The sequence below is a fragment of the Octopus sinensis genome, linkage group LG9 (genome assembly GCF_006345805.1).
Source record: "Octopus sinensis linkage group LG9, ASM634580v1, whole genome shotgun sequence".
Lineage (NCBI taxonomy): Eukaryota > Metazoa > Mollusca > Cephalopoda > Octopoda > Octopodidae > Octopus > Octopus sinensis.
In genome coordinates this window covers 1,757,652-1,777,651 of record NC_043005.1, presented here as the reverse complement: position 1 = coordinate 1,777,651, position 20,000 = coordinate 1,757,652, and the positions used below count along the sequence as shown (strand labels likewise).

The window sequence follows — 20,000 nt, the reverse complement described above, 5'->3', positions numbered from 1 at the left end:
AAGCTCTGGAATAGGTCTGATAATAAATATATCCTTTCCGTTAAGGAGATACCTGCTAAGCATAATCTACAGGATTAGCCTAACAATTGGATGGTAGACAGACAGACAGACGACAGACAGACGGCAGGCAGACGGCAGACAGACAGACAGACAGACAGACAAACAGATCGATAGATATTTCTGATTTCCTTTTACTGTTCAAACTGACAATTTTACAAGAGGTACACGGTACACTAGTCTGAATAACCTCCACAACAGATCATACTAGGAAATTTCAAGAAAAGCTAGCTCCAGCAATATTTGAACATAAAACGGAGATAGATAGATAGATAGATAGATAGATAGATAGATAGATAGATAGATAGATAGATAGATAGATAGATAGATAGATAGATAGATAGATAGATAGATAGATAGATAGATAGATAGATATACATGTATGTATATCTATATATACATATATGTATATATATATATATCACGTGATCACGTGACCGACCAGACCATCAGATGTTGCTACACATCGCTGGTCACAATGCGTACGCATTGTTTTAGCCTTCGAATGACGCCACCCCGCTGGCTAAGCGAGCAGGCCAACAGCAGAAAGAGTGGTGAAAGAGTACAACAGGGGTCGCCACCACCCCCTGCCGGAGCCTCGTGGAGCTTTCTAGGTGTTTTCGCTCAATAAACACACACAACACCCGGTCTGGGAATCGAAACCGCAATCCTACGACCGCGAGTCCGCTGCCCTAACCACTGGGCCATTGCGCCTCCATATAATTCCTCGGTTGTAATTCCTCAGATACTGACTGCAGGGAAAGACTTGCTGACAATCCAGAAAGAGGGATGACAAAGCGGAGAGACGCTTGACCATACGACAGCGTAATGAAGGATCAATGGGCTTGCAACAAAAAAACATGGGAAATCATGTCCCCATGATCCCGGACCACGGGGAGAGAATAAAGGATCAAATAGGGACGGAAAAAAACAAAATGGACTTGGACCGGAAATGGACAATGAGAAAGGAAATGGTATAGCAATGGTAGATGAGGAGTTCAGCTGCTGCGGAAAGGTGTTTGCTAGTTACATCGGGCTGAGAATCCACCAAGGGAAGGTGTGCCAGAAGAAAACAATTCAACAACGTGGGTTGATAAACCATAAGACGTGTGGCCAGAACCTCCCGGAAAATAACCATAGCGAGGTTCATTCCATAGTTGAATTGGAACAGTCAAAAAGACTGATAGGCGCGAAGAGGACAAAGGTTAAGTGCCCGAAAGCAAATGACGCAGCGAGTTATAAAAAATTTGACGACGAGGTAGCAAGAATGACCACCAAATTCAAAGACGACGACGAACAAAAGCTGGAAAACCTGGTTAATACAATCTACCAGGAAGGAGAGAAAAGATTTGGACTGGAAACAACGGGGAAGGTAGAATCAACAGCAAAGAGCTGACCATCGAGGAGAGAAAGATGGATAGAAAAGATTTGAGAAGAGAAGAAAGATAGAGGGATGCAAAGGAGGAGGAAAGAGAAGGGCTAAAGCAGCTATATGAAGAGATAAAAAAGAGGCATTGAGATCTTCTAAGAAAACAAAGAAGGGGAAGCAGAAGAAAGGAGAGAGAAAAGAACTATCGTAGCTTTGTGAACAATCCCTATCAATATGCGAAACATTTATTTACTGAAAGTAAAAGCAGAAAAATGAATTGCACGAAAGAAGAGCTCGAGCAACATCTGAAAGTGAAATACAGCGACTCTGACAGAAATGAAGTACTCCCAGAAATGCACGGACTGAAGAAACCACCTGAACCAAGAGTACCGTTTGATTTGAGCGACATCAAACGGAAAGAAATGGATGAGTTCATAAGAAAAGCAAGAGCAAAAAGTGCACCAGGGAACGATGGAGTGAGCTACAAGGTATACAAATATTGCCCAAAATAACGTTTGCAGCTGTTTGCACTGATAAGAGAAATGTGGAAGAAGAAAGATGTAGCGGAGCGATGGTGTATAGCCGAAGGTATCTATCTACCTAAAGAAAAAGAGGCAAAATCACTAGGCCAATTTAGACCGATTTCACTACTAAATACAGACGGGAAAATCATGTTCGGAATAATTGCTAGACGAATTATAAGATTCGTACAGCATAACGGATACGTTAATGAAGCGATTCAAAAAGCAGGAATCCCCGGAATCCCTGGGTGCATAGAACACGCATTTTCCATCTGGGAAGCCATCACCTGTGCAAAACAAATGAAGAAAAACCTGTATATTGTTTGGCTAGATCTTGCCAATGCTTATGGATCTGTTCCGCACGCAATAATAAAAACAGCTACTCAGATCTACAAACTGTGAGAAAGCTGTTACAAAGACACCATTAAGGGCTTTTATGGACGATGTAACTATATTATCGGAAAGTAGAGAAGCAGCAGAGGGAACGTTAGAGCGGTTGGACGAACTGATAGGATGGGCAAGGATGAAATTCAAAGCCAAAAAATCTCGAAGCGTGGCTTTCGTGAAAGAAAGGCAAGAAGAAGTGAAATTTAGGATTGGAAGTGAAGACATACCAACGGTGAAAGAACAACCAGTAAAGAGTCTCGGCAGATGGTATAGAGATTTATTAAATGATAAGAAGCAAGGGAAAGAAACGCACGATTTAGTAGAACAATGATTAAAGGCAATTGACAGAACAACGCTGCCGGGAAAATTCAAATGTTGGCTACTGCAATTTGGGCTGTACCCATGAATAATGTGGCCATTGCAAATGTACGAAATAGCCTTGAGTAGAGTAGAAACGATAGAACAAAGATGTAGTGTGTTTATCAGAAAATGGCTTGGTCTGCCAAAACCACTGAATACAACTGCACTATATGGAAAACCCGTGCTGCAACTACCAATAACATCAATCGCCGAAGAATATAAGGCATGAAAGGCAAGGACAGTAATGATGCTAAGGTATTCAAAAGATCAGAGCATCCGGGAAAACGCTCCAAAGGTACGAACAGGGAGGAAAGGGAAGGCGGAAGAGGCAGAAAACAGGACGATCGGAAAACGAAGGCACGCAGATATAGTCGGAGCGACGCAAGAAGCGGCATAATCAAGTCCTCGGCGTCATAAGCGCAGCACTCAAGGATAAGATCGAGAGGTACAATAGGGGAGAATACCCAAAAGTAGAAAAGCGCAGGAGAGTATACTTCTACAAGGAGGGAAAAGGTTATAAAACCAGGCCTACAAGTAAAGTATACGAGATAGACAAAAGATGGAAGGGAAACTGGGAGGTGGCCACGGACTTGGAAAGACAAGTAATATTTCCACTAATAAAAACAACAAAAAGACCGGATTTAGTTCTTTGGAACAGAGACCGGAGAATGGGAATTTTACTAGAACTGACAGTATCTTGGGAAGAGAACATCGGCAATGCAGAGGAATGAAAGGAGAAGAGGTATGAAAAGCTAATCGAAGAATGCAGAGAACAGGGATGGAATGTCGAATATTATCACCTGGCAGTGGGGGCTAGGGGCTTCATTGAAAAAAAAATGACAACGCTTTTCAATAGAAGATTTTTTTCTAGCCCCGAGTTGCGTAAACTAATAAGGAGAGTACAGGAGGCGGTCGTAAAAGCCAGCTTCTATATATGGCTGAAGCGGGAAGACCGAAAATGGCTTGAAAGTCATAAACACGCCGACGGGAAATAACATCATTAGGCGAGACAAGCTGACTGACAGGTGACAGTCGTTTAGAAAAAGCGCGGGCTAAAACTACGCGCCTTCACTAGTCAGTTAAGGTGAGACAGTGTCACGTGACAACTTGCTAGGACTGCCTGCTGGAGCCTAGCGGCAGGTATTTAAAGGGAAAATTTGACAAGACAGTCAGTCACCGGCTGACACTCGCTGACGATACATCGAAGAGGCCAGGGAATAGAAGAAAGAAGAAAGAAGAAAGAAGACATGCTCCCAACACCAGAGCTGAAGACACCTCCGAAAGGAAGGGGGACCCGCCAAGTCAAAACGGTAGAGGAGTAGGGGCCGAAACCGGACGTGGTTCCTCCTGATGATGTCTTGAGCTAACTGGATCCTATAAAGGAGCTGTTGTGGTAGCAGACCACGAAACACGGTTGTAATTCATATATATATATATAATATATATATATATATATATATATATATATATATAATAATATTAGGGAATAAATCCAAATTTACAGGGAAAAATCAGATTTAGGATTGAATCCAATTTTATAGTAAAATATAATATAATATTATTAGAGACAAAACCACTATTATGCAAATCAAACAAAGAAAGACTTAATCCAATACATAAAAAATTTTATATAAATTAAATATAATTAAGGCGCAGGAGTGGCTGTGTGGTAAGTAGCTTGCTAACCAATCACATGGTTCCGGGTTCAGTCCCACTGCGTGGCATCTTGGGCGAGTGTCTTCTGCTATAGCCCCGAGCCGACCAATGCCTTGTGAGTGGATTTGGTAGACGGAAACTGAAAGAAGCCTGTCGTATATATGTATATATATATATATATAAGTGTGTGTGTTTGTGTGTCTGTGTTTGTCCCCCTAGCATTGCTTGACAACCGATGCTGGTGTGTTTATGTCCCCGTCACTTAGCGGTTCGGCAAAAGAGACCGATAAAATAAGTACTGGGCTTACAAAAGAATAAGTCCCGGGGTCGAGTTGCTCGACTAAAGGCGGTGCTCCAGCATGGCCGCAGTCAAATGACTGAAACAAGTAAAAGAGTAAAAGAGAAAGATATCCACTACGATCGTTTCTTGTCACTACTATTGACATTCATCAGGTGGTTTCAAGACCTTCTTTGCAAGTTTTAAACTATTTAAAACTTTTAAAAAGTTTAAAACTTGCAAAGAAGGTCTTGAAACCACCTGATGAATGTCAATAGAAGTGACAAGAAACGATCGTAGTGGATATCTTAATTATATTTAATTTATATAAAATTTTTTATGTATTGGATTAAGTCTTTCTTTGTTTGATTTGCATAATAGTGGTTTTGTCTCTAATAATATTATATATATATATATATATATATATATAATATATATAATATAATAATAATAATAGGGAGTAAATCCAAACTTACAAGGAAAAATTAGATTTAGGATCAAATCTAATTTTATAGTATAAATATATATATATTTTTTTTATTATTATTTTATTTATTTATTTTTTATTATATAACTATCCAAAAGTATTAAAAGTTTAATATAAGATAATATATATATATATATATATATATCAACATGGAGCTGTGTGGCTTAGTATGTGTTACACTGATAATCGTAAGATTGTAAATTCTATTCCTGGACTGGGCGATGCGTTGGTTTTTTAAGCAAAACACTTGATTTCACATTGCTCCAGTTTACTCTGCTGGCAAACACACACACACACAAATATTTTTGAATGATAAACATTGATTGCTTAGACTAGTTTGAAAATCTAGAAAATTGTCTATAAATGTTATATAGCTGATCGAATCAACCCCAATTTGTGTGTGTGTGTTGCACTTGCTTTATTGATCGCTGGTGATATTTGAGCCATGAGTCTAGTGAACTGAAACTAAATCTTGTCTGTCAGGCGTTGGACCACTTCAGTCACCGCTGATTATTGTTGATAAATATTGAAGTGACATTTTTGTGTTGTTTTATTGTAACTTTAAAACAAGTTGTAGCTTAAAACGAGTTTTGGCTGATAGCAATATTATGAAGAATTGTATAATTAGAGAAGTTTCTGCAGAATGGCGTCTACTCGAACTTTTCCGGATGACTAATTTCTTATCATAACACTCTACTTGAACGAAGAGCAAACCATCGTTTGGAATTGCCGAAACCAAATGCAAAACTTTACGGAGCTCTTTTCTGCTTAAGCATTCTAGCAACCTATACTGATCTATCTTGATCAACGCCGCGTTCAACCCCCGCCCTCTTACGACTGAATATGCTATCCATCCCACCCCACCCCTACGTCAAAATCTATACTCTGTTCAATCTGTGGGTATATTTCATGTGGTCGTCTCAGTCCTGGTTTCAGAAACTATCATTGCGATGTGTGTGTGTGTGTGTGTGTGTGTGTGTGTGTGTGTGTGTGTGTGTGTGTGTGTGTGTGTGTGTGTGTGTGTGTGTGTGTGTGTGTGTGTGTGTGTGTGTGTGGCCGAGGCACTCATTTCTCAAAGGCCCGGTCCAGCAAGTTGCAAATACGTAATACAAGAAGGTACACATCTCCCTCTCTGACCAATGCTAAAAGTGAAACGCCTTCTTTACTTTTCCTGTTGGTGTTTTAAAGCAATGGGGAAACTTATAATAGTTATTCTGCTCCTCTCCACACCAAGCAATCGACATACCTACTCTTACTAACTACACACATATTCGTCTCTGAAACATAAATCTCTTATTTTGGTTAAAGAATCTATTTTTGTTGTTCATGTTACCCTCTCTTTTCCAACTTGGTTCTAAAAACTTTGGTCTGTGATTGCGTAACATCCATTCTATCATTTATCTGCTTCACCTGGACGTGACCAGCTAAGACTTCCAGTAACTCTCAATCAAACTATTTCTTCCTTCTTTTTCTAAACTCCTCTTCAGTCTCCGCGGCTCTCTAAACACCTCTTGCTACCAACTCTTATTTCACTGTCTTTCAACCGACACCGAAAACATCTCTTTACACTAACATCTCTCAGTTATCAACCTCGGTGAATTTTTTGCCTGGAATTCCTCTGCTTATTTCAACTAACCTCACAGTAACAACTCGTCTCTATTTGCTATTCTGAAACGACTGCACCAATTGTTATCTTCGCCAATCCCTGGCTAAGCACACCCATACTTTTCATCTTTCTCCTCAGCCATCCTTTACTAAACCACCGCTAAATGTGCACCCATAAATGGCATGGTAACCAAAGCAACAGACTTCGGATCTTCTCTAGACACAACTAACCCTGTGCACTCGAATTCTTCATAAGTTCAAGACAGCCCAATAATCGCACTTCCGTCAGTTCTAACCTTGGCAGTGAATAGGCTTAATTTTTTATCTGTGACAGCTAGTAAGTGACGAAAACATCTTCGACGTGTTCTTCTATACTCCTTACACAAACTAAGCCCAAAATCCCTTCGTACAACTAACAAAAATAACGACCTACATCTGGAAGAAGTCCGCCGCCATCGCTATTAAAAAACCATTAAAGCCCGATGCCTGTAAGACAATCAAAGCCGAGGATGTTTGCACCGCTTGACCAACAAGTTCCTCTTCTCAAATTACAAACCGAATTTTTAAGAATTTTCATCAACTCTATATAATCTTAAACGCCGCTTTTTGACCAAATCGCTTCGGTAGGAAGTACTCCTGCTGATAGTTCAACTGCATTGACTTCATTTCCATCTCCTGTGATGCACACCTCCAACAAAAATACCACACAAACCTCTGCACGCCGGTTGCGTCATCGTTTCCGAGCATCGTCACTGAATATAGGAAATATTGCGTCGTCGTTCTGTTGAAACTTTTAAGTCAAGATGCTGCTTAAAACGAGTGTTTGCTGCTTAAAACGAATGTTTGCTGCTTAAAACGAGTGTTTGCTGCTTAAAACGAGTGTTTGCTGCTTAAAACGAATGTTTGCTGCTTAAAACGAGTGTTTGCTGCTTAAAACGAGTGTTTGCTGCTTAAAACGAATGTTTGCTGCTTAAAACGAGTGTTTGCTGCTTAAAACGAGTGTTTGCTGCTTAAAACGAATGTTTGCTGCTTAAAACGAGTGTTTGCTGCTTAAAATGAGTGTTTGCTGCTTGTAATACTATGAAGTATAACTGGAGAAATTTCAACGGAATGGCGTCGACTCGAACTTGTCTGGATGGATAATTTCCAATCACAACATTCCACTTAAATAAAGGGCAAGCCATCGTTTGGAATTGCCTAAATCATGGCCAGGAGAGAAATATATCGCGGACCGTTCCAACTCAACAAGTTGACTGCTTTTAGCAATCCATTCCAGAATTCACTCATATCTTCACAAAACTCTTCAATTTTTATCCCTCTGCAAGGATGTTTTGTAATCCAAGGAATTAGTGAATGTCTCATTCCTACAAAGAGTAATTTCTCTGACACTAACTACTGATCTATCGGACAAGCTTTCAACATTTCAAATACTATGGAGATCGCCGGAATCAGTCAATTCTTTCATCAACTTGAGTCTCTCTCTTTGAGAACTTAGTGACCCCTAGAATCAGGATTATTTGGGAGAAAAGATATCTAAAGTAATGTAACAATGGTATTTTGGATTTGAGATCAGCAAAACTTTCAATTATGTCCAGCATAAAAGAACCACGTGAGTGATAACCTGTCCGAAATTTTGTTTAAGAACATAGTGGCACTCCGTCGGTTACGATGACCAGGGTTCCAGTTGGTCCGATCAAGGAAACAACCTGCTCAGGAAATTAACATGCAAGTGGCTGAGCACTCCGCAGACACACGTACCCTTAATGTAGTTCTCAGGTAAATTCAGCGTGTCACAGAATATGACAAGGCTGGCCGTTTGAAATGGAAGTACTACTCAGTTTTGCTAGGTGTGTAGACTGTCTTGCACAAGGGCACAGCGCGTCGCCGGAATTGAACTCATGACCTTATGATTGGGATCTGAATACCCTAACAACTCGGCCACGTTCCTAGAAACAAATGAAAAGCAATTGGTGTTGAAAGAGCAACCAGGCAACACTCGCTGTTCCCCAGCATTTTGCCCTACGTCGGTTTGAACTCACGGCTTTTGAGCAACTAGTCCAATACCGTTTCCTGTTGGTCACTTTTCCTCTATATAATGACCAGAAACACAGGATTACTTAATCTTATCAATAATTAAGTTCTGGCTTATTGAATATTTCGACAAAACTTGACCTTTTGTTCGGATTTCGGGAAAATATTCAAAGGAAATCAATATTATTCTAATAACATTTACTTCCTCCTCCTCCTCCTCACCCTACTTCCGGCTATTTTACCTTTCAATGGGATTTCCATTAATTATCATGCCTTAGTTCTCCATGTAATCCATTGCTCGTTGAATGGATATGTAGCCACGCAATACACACGCATGTATGTATGTATGTATGTATGTATGTATGTATGTATGTATGTATGTATGTATGTATGTATGTGTGTGTGTATGTATGTATGTATGTATGTATGTATGTATGTATGTGTGTGTGTGTCTGTGTGTATGTATGTTTGTGTAGGTAGGTAGGTACATACGTACATATGTGTATGTGCGTGTGTATGTGTATCGTGTATGTATATATATACAATATCTATATGAATGCATGTGTGTGTGTAAACATAAAGACAAACAAAAGAATGGGGTTATAAAAGAGAAGATAAGGCGAGAGAAGAGAAATAGCGAATGATTCAACTAAGAACTAAATGAATTGATGAGTTAAATGATTAGAAAAATAAAAGACAGTAAATTAAGTTTGGTCATCCCCACAAAATATCGCATGCAGACGACCACGATGTCGTCTGTTTATCTTAGGTGAAGAGAGAAGGCGGAAGGGCAACAGGGGCGATACTTTTCAGAGCCACCGTCATTGGTGAGAAGAACGGAGGAAGTTATCTCTGCTTCAAAGGCCTGACCCAATTGTTACTATAACAGACACAAGTAAACGTACCTAGACCGATATAAGGTCTACTATCCAAAATTATTAACGGACCTTCGACAGAATTTCCCTCAGTTCCTGTAAACCAAATTTAACTGAGAAGACATTTGTTCAGGAAACCACGAATTAAGATTGAAACTGTAAACATTTAATTGCGTAACAAACTTCTTCACCACACAGCCTTGGTTTCTCCCATTGAGTCCACCATGTCCACTTCTATTGTGCCGAACCCTAACAAATACAGGTTTTATGAAGGAGAGCTGCAATACATCGCAATGCCACACAAGACTCACAGTAATGTCCAACTGCATCTTGTTGTGGGATAATCTGTTACAAAAAAGCACATTTGGAATAATGGATCTTCAAATGAACCTGGTCATTCGACCAATACCGCTTACCTAATCGACCTGATATATATCTACTCACCAAAGATCTTCTTATATATATTTACTGTAATAAAGTTGTTATGACACGTTACTATATATTGACACATGCGAAATACATGTTAGTATATGTTCAAATAAAGGCTGCCAACTGGCAAGGGCGTTAGCACGCCTGACAAAGTGCCTGGCGGTCGCCTTTGGCTTTCATCCTTTCGGGGTCAGTAAAATAAGTTCCAGTCGAACACGAAATTGCGGGCCTCGTGCTAAAATATAAAACTAATATATGTTAAAATAATAAAGTGATTACATGTACATTCGTTCCTTTCCAACCAAATTTCCTACATTTTAATCATGGACATTGACTGAGTGATGGCCGTAATTAATTCCTGTTGCTTAATTTCTCGACTGCAGAAAAAAAGAAAAGTGAAAAGGTCAACCAGCTTGGCTGCTGTCTAATGACTGAAACAAGTAATATATATATATAAGAGGGAAACCACTATGTGGACACACTTATGCTAGAAATAGATCCGCTATGGTCTTACCACTAAGAAATGTTCTCAAGAAAAATTTAGCAAAACAACCAAAACGTAATCGAGGAAAGACAAAAGAAAAAGCAATAAAAATATGGATTATTCGCATACATGTTTCACTATTAACATATTGCGTAATTTTACTTACATAAATGTCCGTAGATCATCGGTGCGACCGTCTACAGTATATATATATATATATATATAAAATCCATATTTTTATTGCTTTTTCTTTTGTCTTTCCTCGATTACGTTTTTGTTGTTTTGCTAAATTTTTCTTGAGAACATTTCTTAGTGGTAAGACCATAGCGGATCTATTTCTAGCATAAGGGTGTCCACATAGTGGTTTCCCTCTAATATGTATATAATACAATTTTACTGAACCTTCAGTTTTTTTATATGCTAGACCACCGGTGTGAAATCGATGTTAATTAAATTAATATCTAATTTCTCACCCTCGTTTTAAATTTAAATTTATATATATATATATATATATATATATATATATATATATATATATATATATTGAAAGAGAGAGAGAGCAGTTGTATACTGTCAACTTAACGTGACAGTCCCATGAAGGGAATCATACCACCACTATTTAGCCCTAGGAAGCATTAACGCTTCCGGTCGGCCTTGACACATTTCCTGTGTCCCAATGTTTACAAGGGGGAGACAAGCACACCCATCCAGATAAGCCTGCATCCAGAGACTAGTTTCTGACAGGAAGCGTTGATGCTTCCTAGGGCTAAATAGCGGTGGTGTGGTTCCCTTTATGGGACTGTCACGTTAAGTTGACAGTATACAACTACTCTATCGTACCACCACTGCTTATATCTCTCTGAGATATTTAGAAATGTAATATTTCTATTTTTTGTGATCAGTGGATTTATTTCACTGGAATTATTATATGCTTAAAAGGTCTAGACAGGCACCTACAACTAGCAAGCCATGCTACTCCAGGTTTTTATTGTTTTTTGGTAGAAGCTAATCGAAGATGCGTGCGAAGTCGACGTTTGTCGGTAAAAGAAAAATTAGAAATGAAGAGCTACGCGGAAGCGACAGCGGAAGACCCGGAAAAGGAGAAATTAAGAAGCCTAACACCGAAGTCGTTGAATTGGGACCCTGAAAAGATGAAGAGATACATGAGCAAAGTAGAAAGAGAAGCAACGAATGTGAAGCTTGTAATGTCGGAGGAGAAAAAGGAAATGTTAAGGAATTCAACAAGAGTATGTAGAACATTCTCCAACGAATCCAGGAGGATTGAAATAGCACCTGAATTTCAAATAGAAGCAATGGTATCGTGCTGAATGAATAGAGTGGTTTTCATAAATAGACGAAGCCAATACGGCACGGTAAATGTTATATTTGAAAATGTGGAGATGGCAAAGATGAACGACCAAGTGATAGAAGGAAATAGGTGGACTCTCATTCCCGACAAACCAGGAAAAAAGTTGGTGAAAATTAAAGTTGGAAGAATCCCACCCATAATAGAGCCCGAATGGGTAATAGTGGGAATCTTCGGAGAGGAAATACAAAGTTGAACATACTAACAATGAGCAAAACACAATGTTTGAATTTCTGGGGTTATGAAATTGAAGCAGTTTGCGCCATAACCTCAGAATACTATGAGGAAATACCGGAAACGGTAGAATTACCAACCGGTGAAAAGTTGGATATTGTGCTGCAGGGAAGACCCCCAAAATGCTACTTGTGTGGCATGAGGGGGCATATGCGAAGGAAATGCCCGAATACAGAAGTAGAGAAAAGGTTGGAAACAACGGTGGAAGAAAAAGCAGCCGACGAAGAGAAGAAGGAGAACAATAATAGAAGGAATATGGTGAAGAGCAGGAAGAGAGAACGTAAAAAGTCACCAACTTTAGAAGAAACGAAAAAAAGCAAAGGAATAGCAGAGAATCAGAACGGTAACACTGAGGAACCAACTATAGAAGAGAGAGAGAGAGAGAGAGAGAGAGAGAGAGAGAGAGAGAGAGAGAGAGCGATGGAAGTGCAAAACGAAGACGAAACAGAGCGAGAAAATTTAGAGTTGTTTAAGCTCAAAGATAAAGAAGAACAGATGGAAGAGACATCTTTGCAGCCGGGAGAAATTACTGGTACACAAACGGAGGAAGAGGTGAACGAAGCGGTAGACTCGAGAAGGAAAACACAAGAAAAGAGAGAGAACGAGAGGAAGAAGAAAAAATGTCGTGTGAAGAATAAATGTGGTGGGAAAAGGTAGACGGTGAGTATAATTACGAGTGTAATGCAACTAATTGTTTTAAAAACATGTGAATTGAACTGCGACTGAACTGAGAATTGAACTTGGGTCTTTTGTTTTGTGAAATTGTAAAAAAAAAAAAGGAAAAATGTAATGCTTGGAAAAAAAGATAAAATAGAAAAGGAAAATAGAAAGACTAATGTGAACAATTAAGGATACATTTTATACGATAATGATAAGAAGACCATCGTGGTTTCGCCTCACACTGAGACCCGATGGAATTGAGAATTAATGTGAAAAGTTGACGGTTCGTCTCGCAGCGGGAGTGAGTCGAACCGCCTCACTCTCGTTATTGTTTAATCATTCCAACAATCATACATCATTTGTTTTATGTTCCCGTTTGTCTCGTTATGTCCCCTCTATATGATCAGGCCATTGTGCCTATAATAAAGAGAAAAGCAAGCCAGGCTACTCCAGACTGATGATGAGCAAGACTCAGAAACTAGTCTCTGGGTGCAAACTTAGCTGGGTGGGGGTGCTTGTCTCCCCCTTGTAAACATAAGGACACAGGAAATGTGTCAAGGCTGACAGGAAGCGTTGATGCTTCCTAGGGCTAAATAGCGGTGGTGTGATTCCCTTTATGGGACTGTCACGTTAAGTTGACAGTATACAACTACTCTCTCTCTCTCTCTCTCTCTCTCTATATATATATATATATATATATATATATATATATATATATATATATATATATATATATATATATATATTATATATATATATATTACTTGTTTCAGTCATTAGACTGCAGCCAAGCTGGAGCACTGCTTCGAAGAATTTTTAGTCGAATGAATTGAGCCCAGAACTCCTTTTCTAAGCTTGGTGCTTCTTCTATCAGTCTCTTTTGCCGAACTGCTAAAAACACCAACACCAACATAAGCGAGTTGGTAGAAACGTTAGCAAAAGGCTTGGCCGCATCGGATGCAAAGAGACCATCAAAACAATTTTTTCTTCTTCCTCTCTCTTTTCTTCCGTTCCTTCTTTTTCTTTAACACTCCTTTCAGATGCAAAAACACACACACACACACACACATACACACACACACACACACACACACACACATGCTCTCTCTCACTTTCTCCCCATTCATCACCCTCTTGTACTATCTTATATCCCTCCCCACCACTACACACTCAATACCACTATAAAATGGTCAAATTTTCCCCAATAACTTAGTTCAATTTGAAAACTCCACTAGAATGGACGAAAGCGCTAATATATGATATATAATCTAAGTTATATGACGTATAAAAATATGTAATATACAAATAAATATCTGTAAATATAAAACCATCCGAATTTCTGAGTACCTCATTTCTTCTAATATAAAATACCTCTACATCATCTCCAAACCTTCTAATATACATATATATATATATATATATAATATATATATATATATATATATAAGAGGTGTGGTTTGTTGCCAACTTAATGTGGCAGTCCCATGAAAGGAAAGAATGCTACTGTTGTTTAGCCCTAGGAAACATTTTCTGTGTCCTTATGTTCTCAAAGGGGGAGATAAGCACCTTCACCCAGCAAAGCCAGCACTCGGAGACTAGTTTCAGAGTCATTGCTCGTCATCAGTCTCAAGTAGCATGGCTTGTTAGGTGTCGATGCCTATCCGCCTTTGTAAACATATATATACTTCAAGTGAATATATATATAACGGGAAGCTTTATGAAAATAGACAAAAGACGAAGGCAGGTGGAAAACAAACAAACAATTGTATTAGTATGGCGCTCAGGAAATATAAATAAAACAAGTCTTTAACGTTTCGAGCCTACGCTCTTCAACAGAAAGATACACAGAGAGAAAAAAAAACACAGAAAGAAGGAGAGAAAAAAAATGCGTGCAGTAACTAACGAATCAACATGGCGATCTGATTTCGGCCAGAGGTCAAAGATCAAACATGAGACGCGAGAGCGAAATAAGGGGAGATAATAGGGTTGATAATAGGGTTGAATGACCCTAGGATAGGTCTGGACATATATGTGTGTGTGTGTGTGTGTGTGTGTGTGTGTGTGTGTGTGTGTGTGTGTGTGTGTGTGTGTGTGTGTGAGTGTGTATATCTGTTTTTGTGTTTTATACATTCTATCTATCTAGATAAATATGTGTGTGTGTGTGTGTGCGCGTGCGTATACACATGTAAACATTATGAAGCAAGCAACATGGTGTTTTAAACTGCAACTGGGAGCTCTCCGCCGACAGTTCACCAGATTTATGGAGAAATAATGATAAGGCAGAGACATGAGGTCGTGGAGCAGCACCATTAAATAATGACATTTGACGGACACATTTTATAGATTTATATCGATTTGAGAGACAGATAAGGAGAAAGAGCGATTTTGACTCATATTGATTTCGATATCCGGTCAACTAACTTCCAACTGGTTTAAACAATTTCCATAATGATGAAATATTCCACCACCACTAACCCCACCCCCACCCCCACCCCCGAACACGTCGTCTTCATAAAGTGTATCGAGGACTAATCATAAGCAGGTGTCCATTTTGAAACAGGTGAAGGGGGACGAAAGGAAATGAAGTGAAACGACATGAGTCGGACTCGCAGACTCATCTTGCTGGGAGCTTAACATCACTTTACATTAACAAGCACGCACACACTCATATATATGCACTCATGCATATACACATACATACTTACATCTGTGTGGTGGCGTAAATACGCATGTGTATACATGTGTGTGTATGTGTGTGTGTACGTGTGTGTGTGTGTGTGTACGTGCACGTATTCTTAAACAAGAAAATTATTGATAGTCATTTTAAAGTTTCGGCCAGAAAAGTTATCGTTGAACGATGGCTTATATAGACATACTAGCAGTATCGCCCGGCGTTGCTCAGGTTTGTAAGGGAAATAACTATAAAGCATTTTTAGAGAGTTATAGCCAAAAAATAGCAAAAAAATGGGAAAAAATGATGGTAAATATTTTTTTGAGAGTCAAAAAAGGATGGAGTTGCGTCCCCTAGACTGTGGTTCGTGTTTCCGATTCTCGACCCCATGTCGAATTTATCGATTTTTTTCAGAACTGGGGAAACTTTTCAAAATTTTCGCTGCGTTAGTTTTGAATTATGACATTGGGCTATGTGTGTGTCAAGTTTCATCAGAATCGGTTGAAAGCCGTGGTCGGGGTGAGGGTACAAGCAAACAGACACACAGAAACACGCACAGACAAACTGCCGTTTATATATAGAGATATATATATATATACATATATATATATATATTATATATATATATATATATATATATATATTATATATATATATATATATATATATACACACATACATATTTCGTTTTTGGATTTGGTTTGCAAGATCTTTTATATGAGTTCGTGTGTTGAAGCATATTCTATTGTGTCTGGGGAGAGTCATTTTCTTGTTGTGCCTTACAATGTAACACACTCACCGGTAAAATTTCCACTTATTTCTTACTTTTTATTTTCCTAAAATTTTCGTTGCGTCTTGCAACTTTTTCAATAGTCTTGACTCTGTCCGTTATTTACACTGCGTTCCTTTTTGTTTGTTTGTGCGCATGTGTGTGGATCAGTGTGTGTGTGTGTGCGTGTGTGTGTGTGCGTGTGGACGGCTTTCAGACCCCAGTCTCAACGTATCGATCATTTCATATGACGTGCATTTCCTCGAACTGTAGTTCAGGCCGTCCCATCCATGCCCATTATGTCAATGGCACTCCCACCCACTCATCTTGTGTCTCCCTACTTCTCTTCCCAACTGTTTTCCATTCCCCTCATTTAGCATCGCATCACATTACTTCTTCACTCCGCAACCCAACGGTTCACTGGTTCGCTACGCAACCAGGCGACTGGTCTGGCAATTCTTAGAAATCTGGTCGAGATTTTAAAAATAACCAACCAACCAGCAAATCAAGCGGAATCTTAAAATGAAGTTAATGATTGTATCAACAGATTCCTAGGTTCCATCCCTCGAGGAACCAATTAGATGTTGGACGTCTCTCCTCTTGACCACTCGTCTTTCCACTTGCTCCAAACCACTCGACGCTAATCAAAACCATTCCTTGTTGACAGAATAGAAATAATCACTTCTTTAGGCGGATTAGCAGCATGGTGAGTGTGTGTTTTATATGATTGTATACAATGGATGCTGTGTGTGTTTGTGTGAGTGTGTTTGTGTGAGTGAGTGTATGTGTGTGTGTGTCTGTGTATATATGTATGAATATCTATGTCTCTATGTCTGACTTCCGGTAGCAATTCCCCTTCATCAAAATGATGGCTTCTCAAAACATTATGTAATTTAATTGTTTCAAAACCGCTTTTTTTTCTCTCCCACCTTAATAATTAGGTTTTTGTTTTATTTTCAACTTGTTTCCGTCTGTGTCCAGTGTTAATGGTTCTGTGTGTAATGTGTGTGTGTGTGTGTGTGTGTGTGTGTGTGTGTGTGTGTGTGTGTGTGTGTGTGTGTGTGTGTGTGTGTGTGTGTGTCTCTGTGTGTGTGTATGCGTGTGCGTGAGTGTGAGTATGTATACATATATATTTACGTATATATTATATTAGAGGGAAAAGGATAACAAGAGCCAAGGCGGAACGAGTACCTCAAGTCTTTTAGAATGAGGTGAATTTGAAGCCTTGCAGCTGTTTCTGGGATATGCCAAGTGATAGGCTAGCATGGCCGTACGCCCTCATCAGAGCTCCAGCTTCAGCTGTGAACTTGGAACCTAACGGAGGACTAATTATAGCGCTTATTCAGCGTACCTATTCGTTCACTGATGATCAGTGAACTAAACCCTTCATATTCTATATTTACGTATAGAATGTAAGATTATATGCATGTTGCGTAGAATTGCCGATTCTCTTTGTTGTATGTCACATAATCCCAACCTATTGAGTCGCTATTTTCAGGCTGCTACAAACACACGGACTGTCAAGAACGCAACGAGGACCAACGAGACAAAGTGGCTACGGTTCTCATCTATTTGGAAACTGTGACTGAAGGTGGCGAGACAAGATTTCCAGGTAAATTACCTTTAATTGGGAAAAAATGTTTACAAAATAGTAGAATGAATTAAGAAGCCATTTTTTATATCAAAAGTGTAAACGTTCAAACACCATGTTTTAATATTGTCAACGTTTTTTGTTGGTGTTTATTGTTGTGTCCATCCCCACCCCACACCGACACCCGTTTCTTATTAATCAACAGGCAGGGTTAGAACAACTATAAAAACTGGAGATTAACGTATAGTATAAGAGTAGTGAGATCGAATCCTGTTGTTCTGATTAAGACCATTTCACTGATACTTCGATATCTTATTTCTATGGATAATGTAAAGATGTGTTTCATCTTTCAACTCTTTGCCTCTGTGTGTGTGTGTGTGTGTGTACGAGTGTTTGTGTGTGTGTGTGTGTGTGTGTGTGTGTGTGTGTGTACGAGTGTTTGTGTTTGTGTGTGTGTGTGAGTGTGTGTGTACATGTACAGAAACATATACACACACATATACTTATTAATGAATAAGTACAAATCTATTTAGAAGGGTAACTTTCACACCCACACAGACTGGAAGCCAGTATGTGCTTGTCATCAGATAAGATATATATATTTATGTGTGGGTGTGTGTATGTATATATATATATATATATTATATATATATATATAATATATATATAACGCTTGTATGCATATATATACATATATATATATATACATATCTATATATATATATATATATATATATATACATATGTGTGTGTGTGTATTCAAAAACATTCGATAATTCAAGGAATTATTAAATTGATGACTAAATATCGATAAAGTGAAACGTTTGTATTTTTCTTAGATCGAATCTTAACCCCCGAATACTACATTTTCCTTTTTTTATTTCTGGGGTCAAAATACTTTACTAATCTTGTTAATAGTCAACATACTGTACGTTTCCACCGTAGGTATTGCATTCTTAAACCTAACTGATTCAACATTTTAACAATGATTTCAAATTTTGACACGAGGCCAGCAATTTCGGGGGGAGGGGTAAATGGATTATATCCACACTAGTGTTTAACTGGAACTTATTTTATTGACCCCGAAAGGATAAAAAGCAAAGTCGACCTCGGTGGAATTTAAACTCAGAACGTAGTGGCAGACGAAATGCCGCTAAGAATTTTGTCCGGCGTGCTAACGATTCTGCCAGCTCACCTCCTTATTCAGTGTCTTAATAATCTGGTCTACTACAGGCACAGGGCCTGAAATTGGGGGGGGGGATGAGTCGGTTACATATACCCTAGTCTGTAACTGGTACATAATTTATCGACCCTGAAAGGATAAAAGGCAAAATCGACGCCGGCGGCATTTGAACCTAATTCAACATCTTAATAATAAGATTTCTAAGGTAAACCTGTAGATAAGACTACTACATTATAGAGTACACAGTATTAAAGATACTGAAGGTTTTTGTGAGCCGCAAGGACTTGGCTTGGTTTTCAAATGACAAATTGCGAAAATGTGAAATGAAATTCTTATCAAAGAGAAATAAAAACTTCGCCTGCGTTCGTTGAAAGTTGTGGTTTGAAGGTTTGACAAATATGAAGAGACGGTGAAATAGGAAGAAAGGAAGACTATCAAAGGATTCCCTTAAATTCAATGATTTCGTGACAAGCTCTTCTTCTTATAAACATGTTTTGAGTATCTGATGAATTGAGCAAAAATTTTAAAACTGAAGATGAAACAACAAGAATCTAGTTAATCCTTGTTAAATACCTAAAGCCAATATATTCCCGATTCCTAAGATATCATTCAAGGTTATTTACAAACGGAAGGTATAGAGCCTGGTTTATTGTCGACATGTTTTAAAATGTATTGACATTAAGGAGAGATTGTGACATAATTAGACATGATGGATTCTTTTGACGTGAAGATAGTTTATGTTTGGAAAACGTCGATTAGAGAGTATTTGAGTCTGACGAAGGCAGTTTGACTATGAATTTTTCTCCCCCTCTCCCTCTTTCTCTCTCACGATGTGTGTGTGTGTGTGTGTGTGTGTGTGTGTGTGTGTGCGCGCGTGTGTGTGTAAACACAGACACGATAATAACAAGCTGGAAGATTGAGTATTCAACACCGGGTAGTTGGAGAAACAATTCTTTTTAATAGAATTCATGTTAACTTTCTAGAACCT

At 38.8% G+C, this 20,000-nt stretch overlaps 1 protein-coding gene across 1 annotated transcript in view; it reads left to right on the top strand.

Annotated features, from left to right (window-relative positions):
• LOC115215919 overlaps positions 1 to 20,000 on the top strand; it is a 58,478-nt gene that overhangs the window by 33,396 nt on the left and 5,082 nt on the right. The window contains exon 4 of the mRNA XM_029785278.2: positions 17,737 to 17,850. Within this exon, the coding sequence (XP_029641138.1) occupies positions 17,737 to 17,850 (114 nt within the window). The remainder of the gene's footprint in view (positions 1 to 17,736; positions 17,851 to 20,000) is intronic.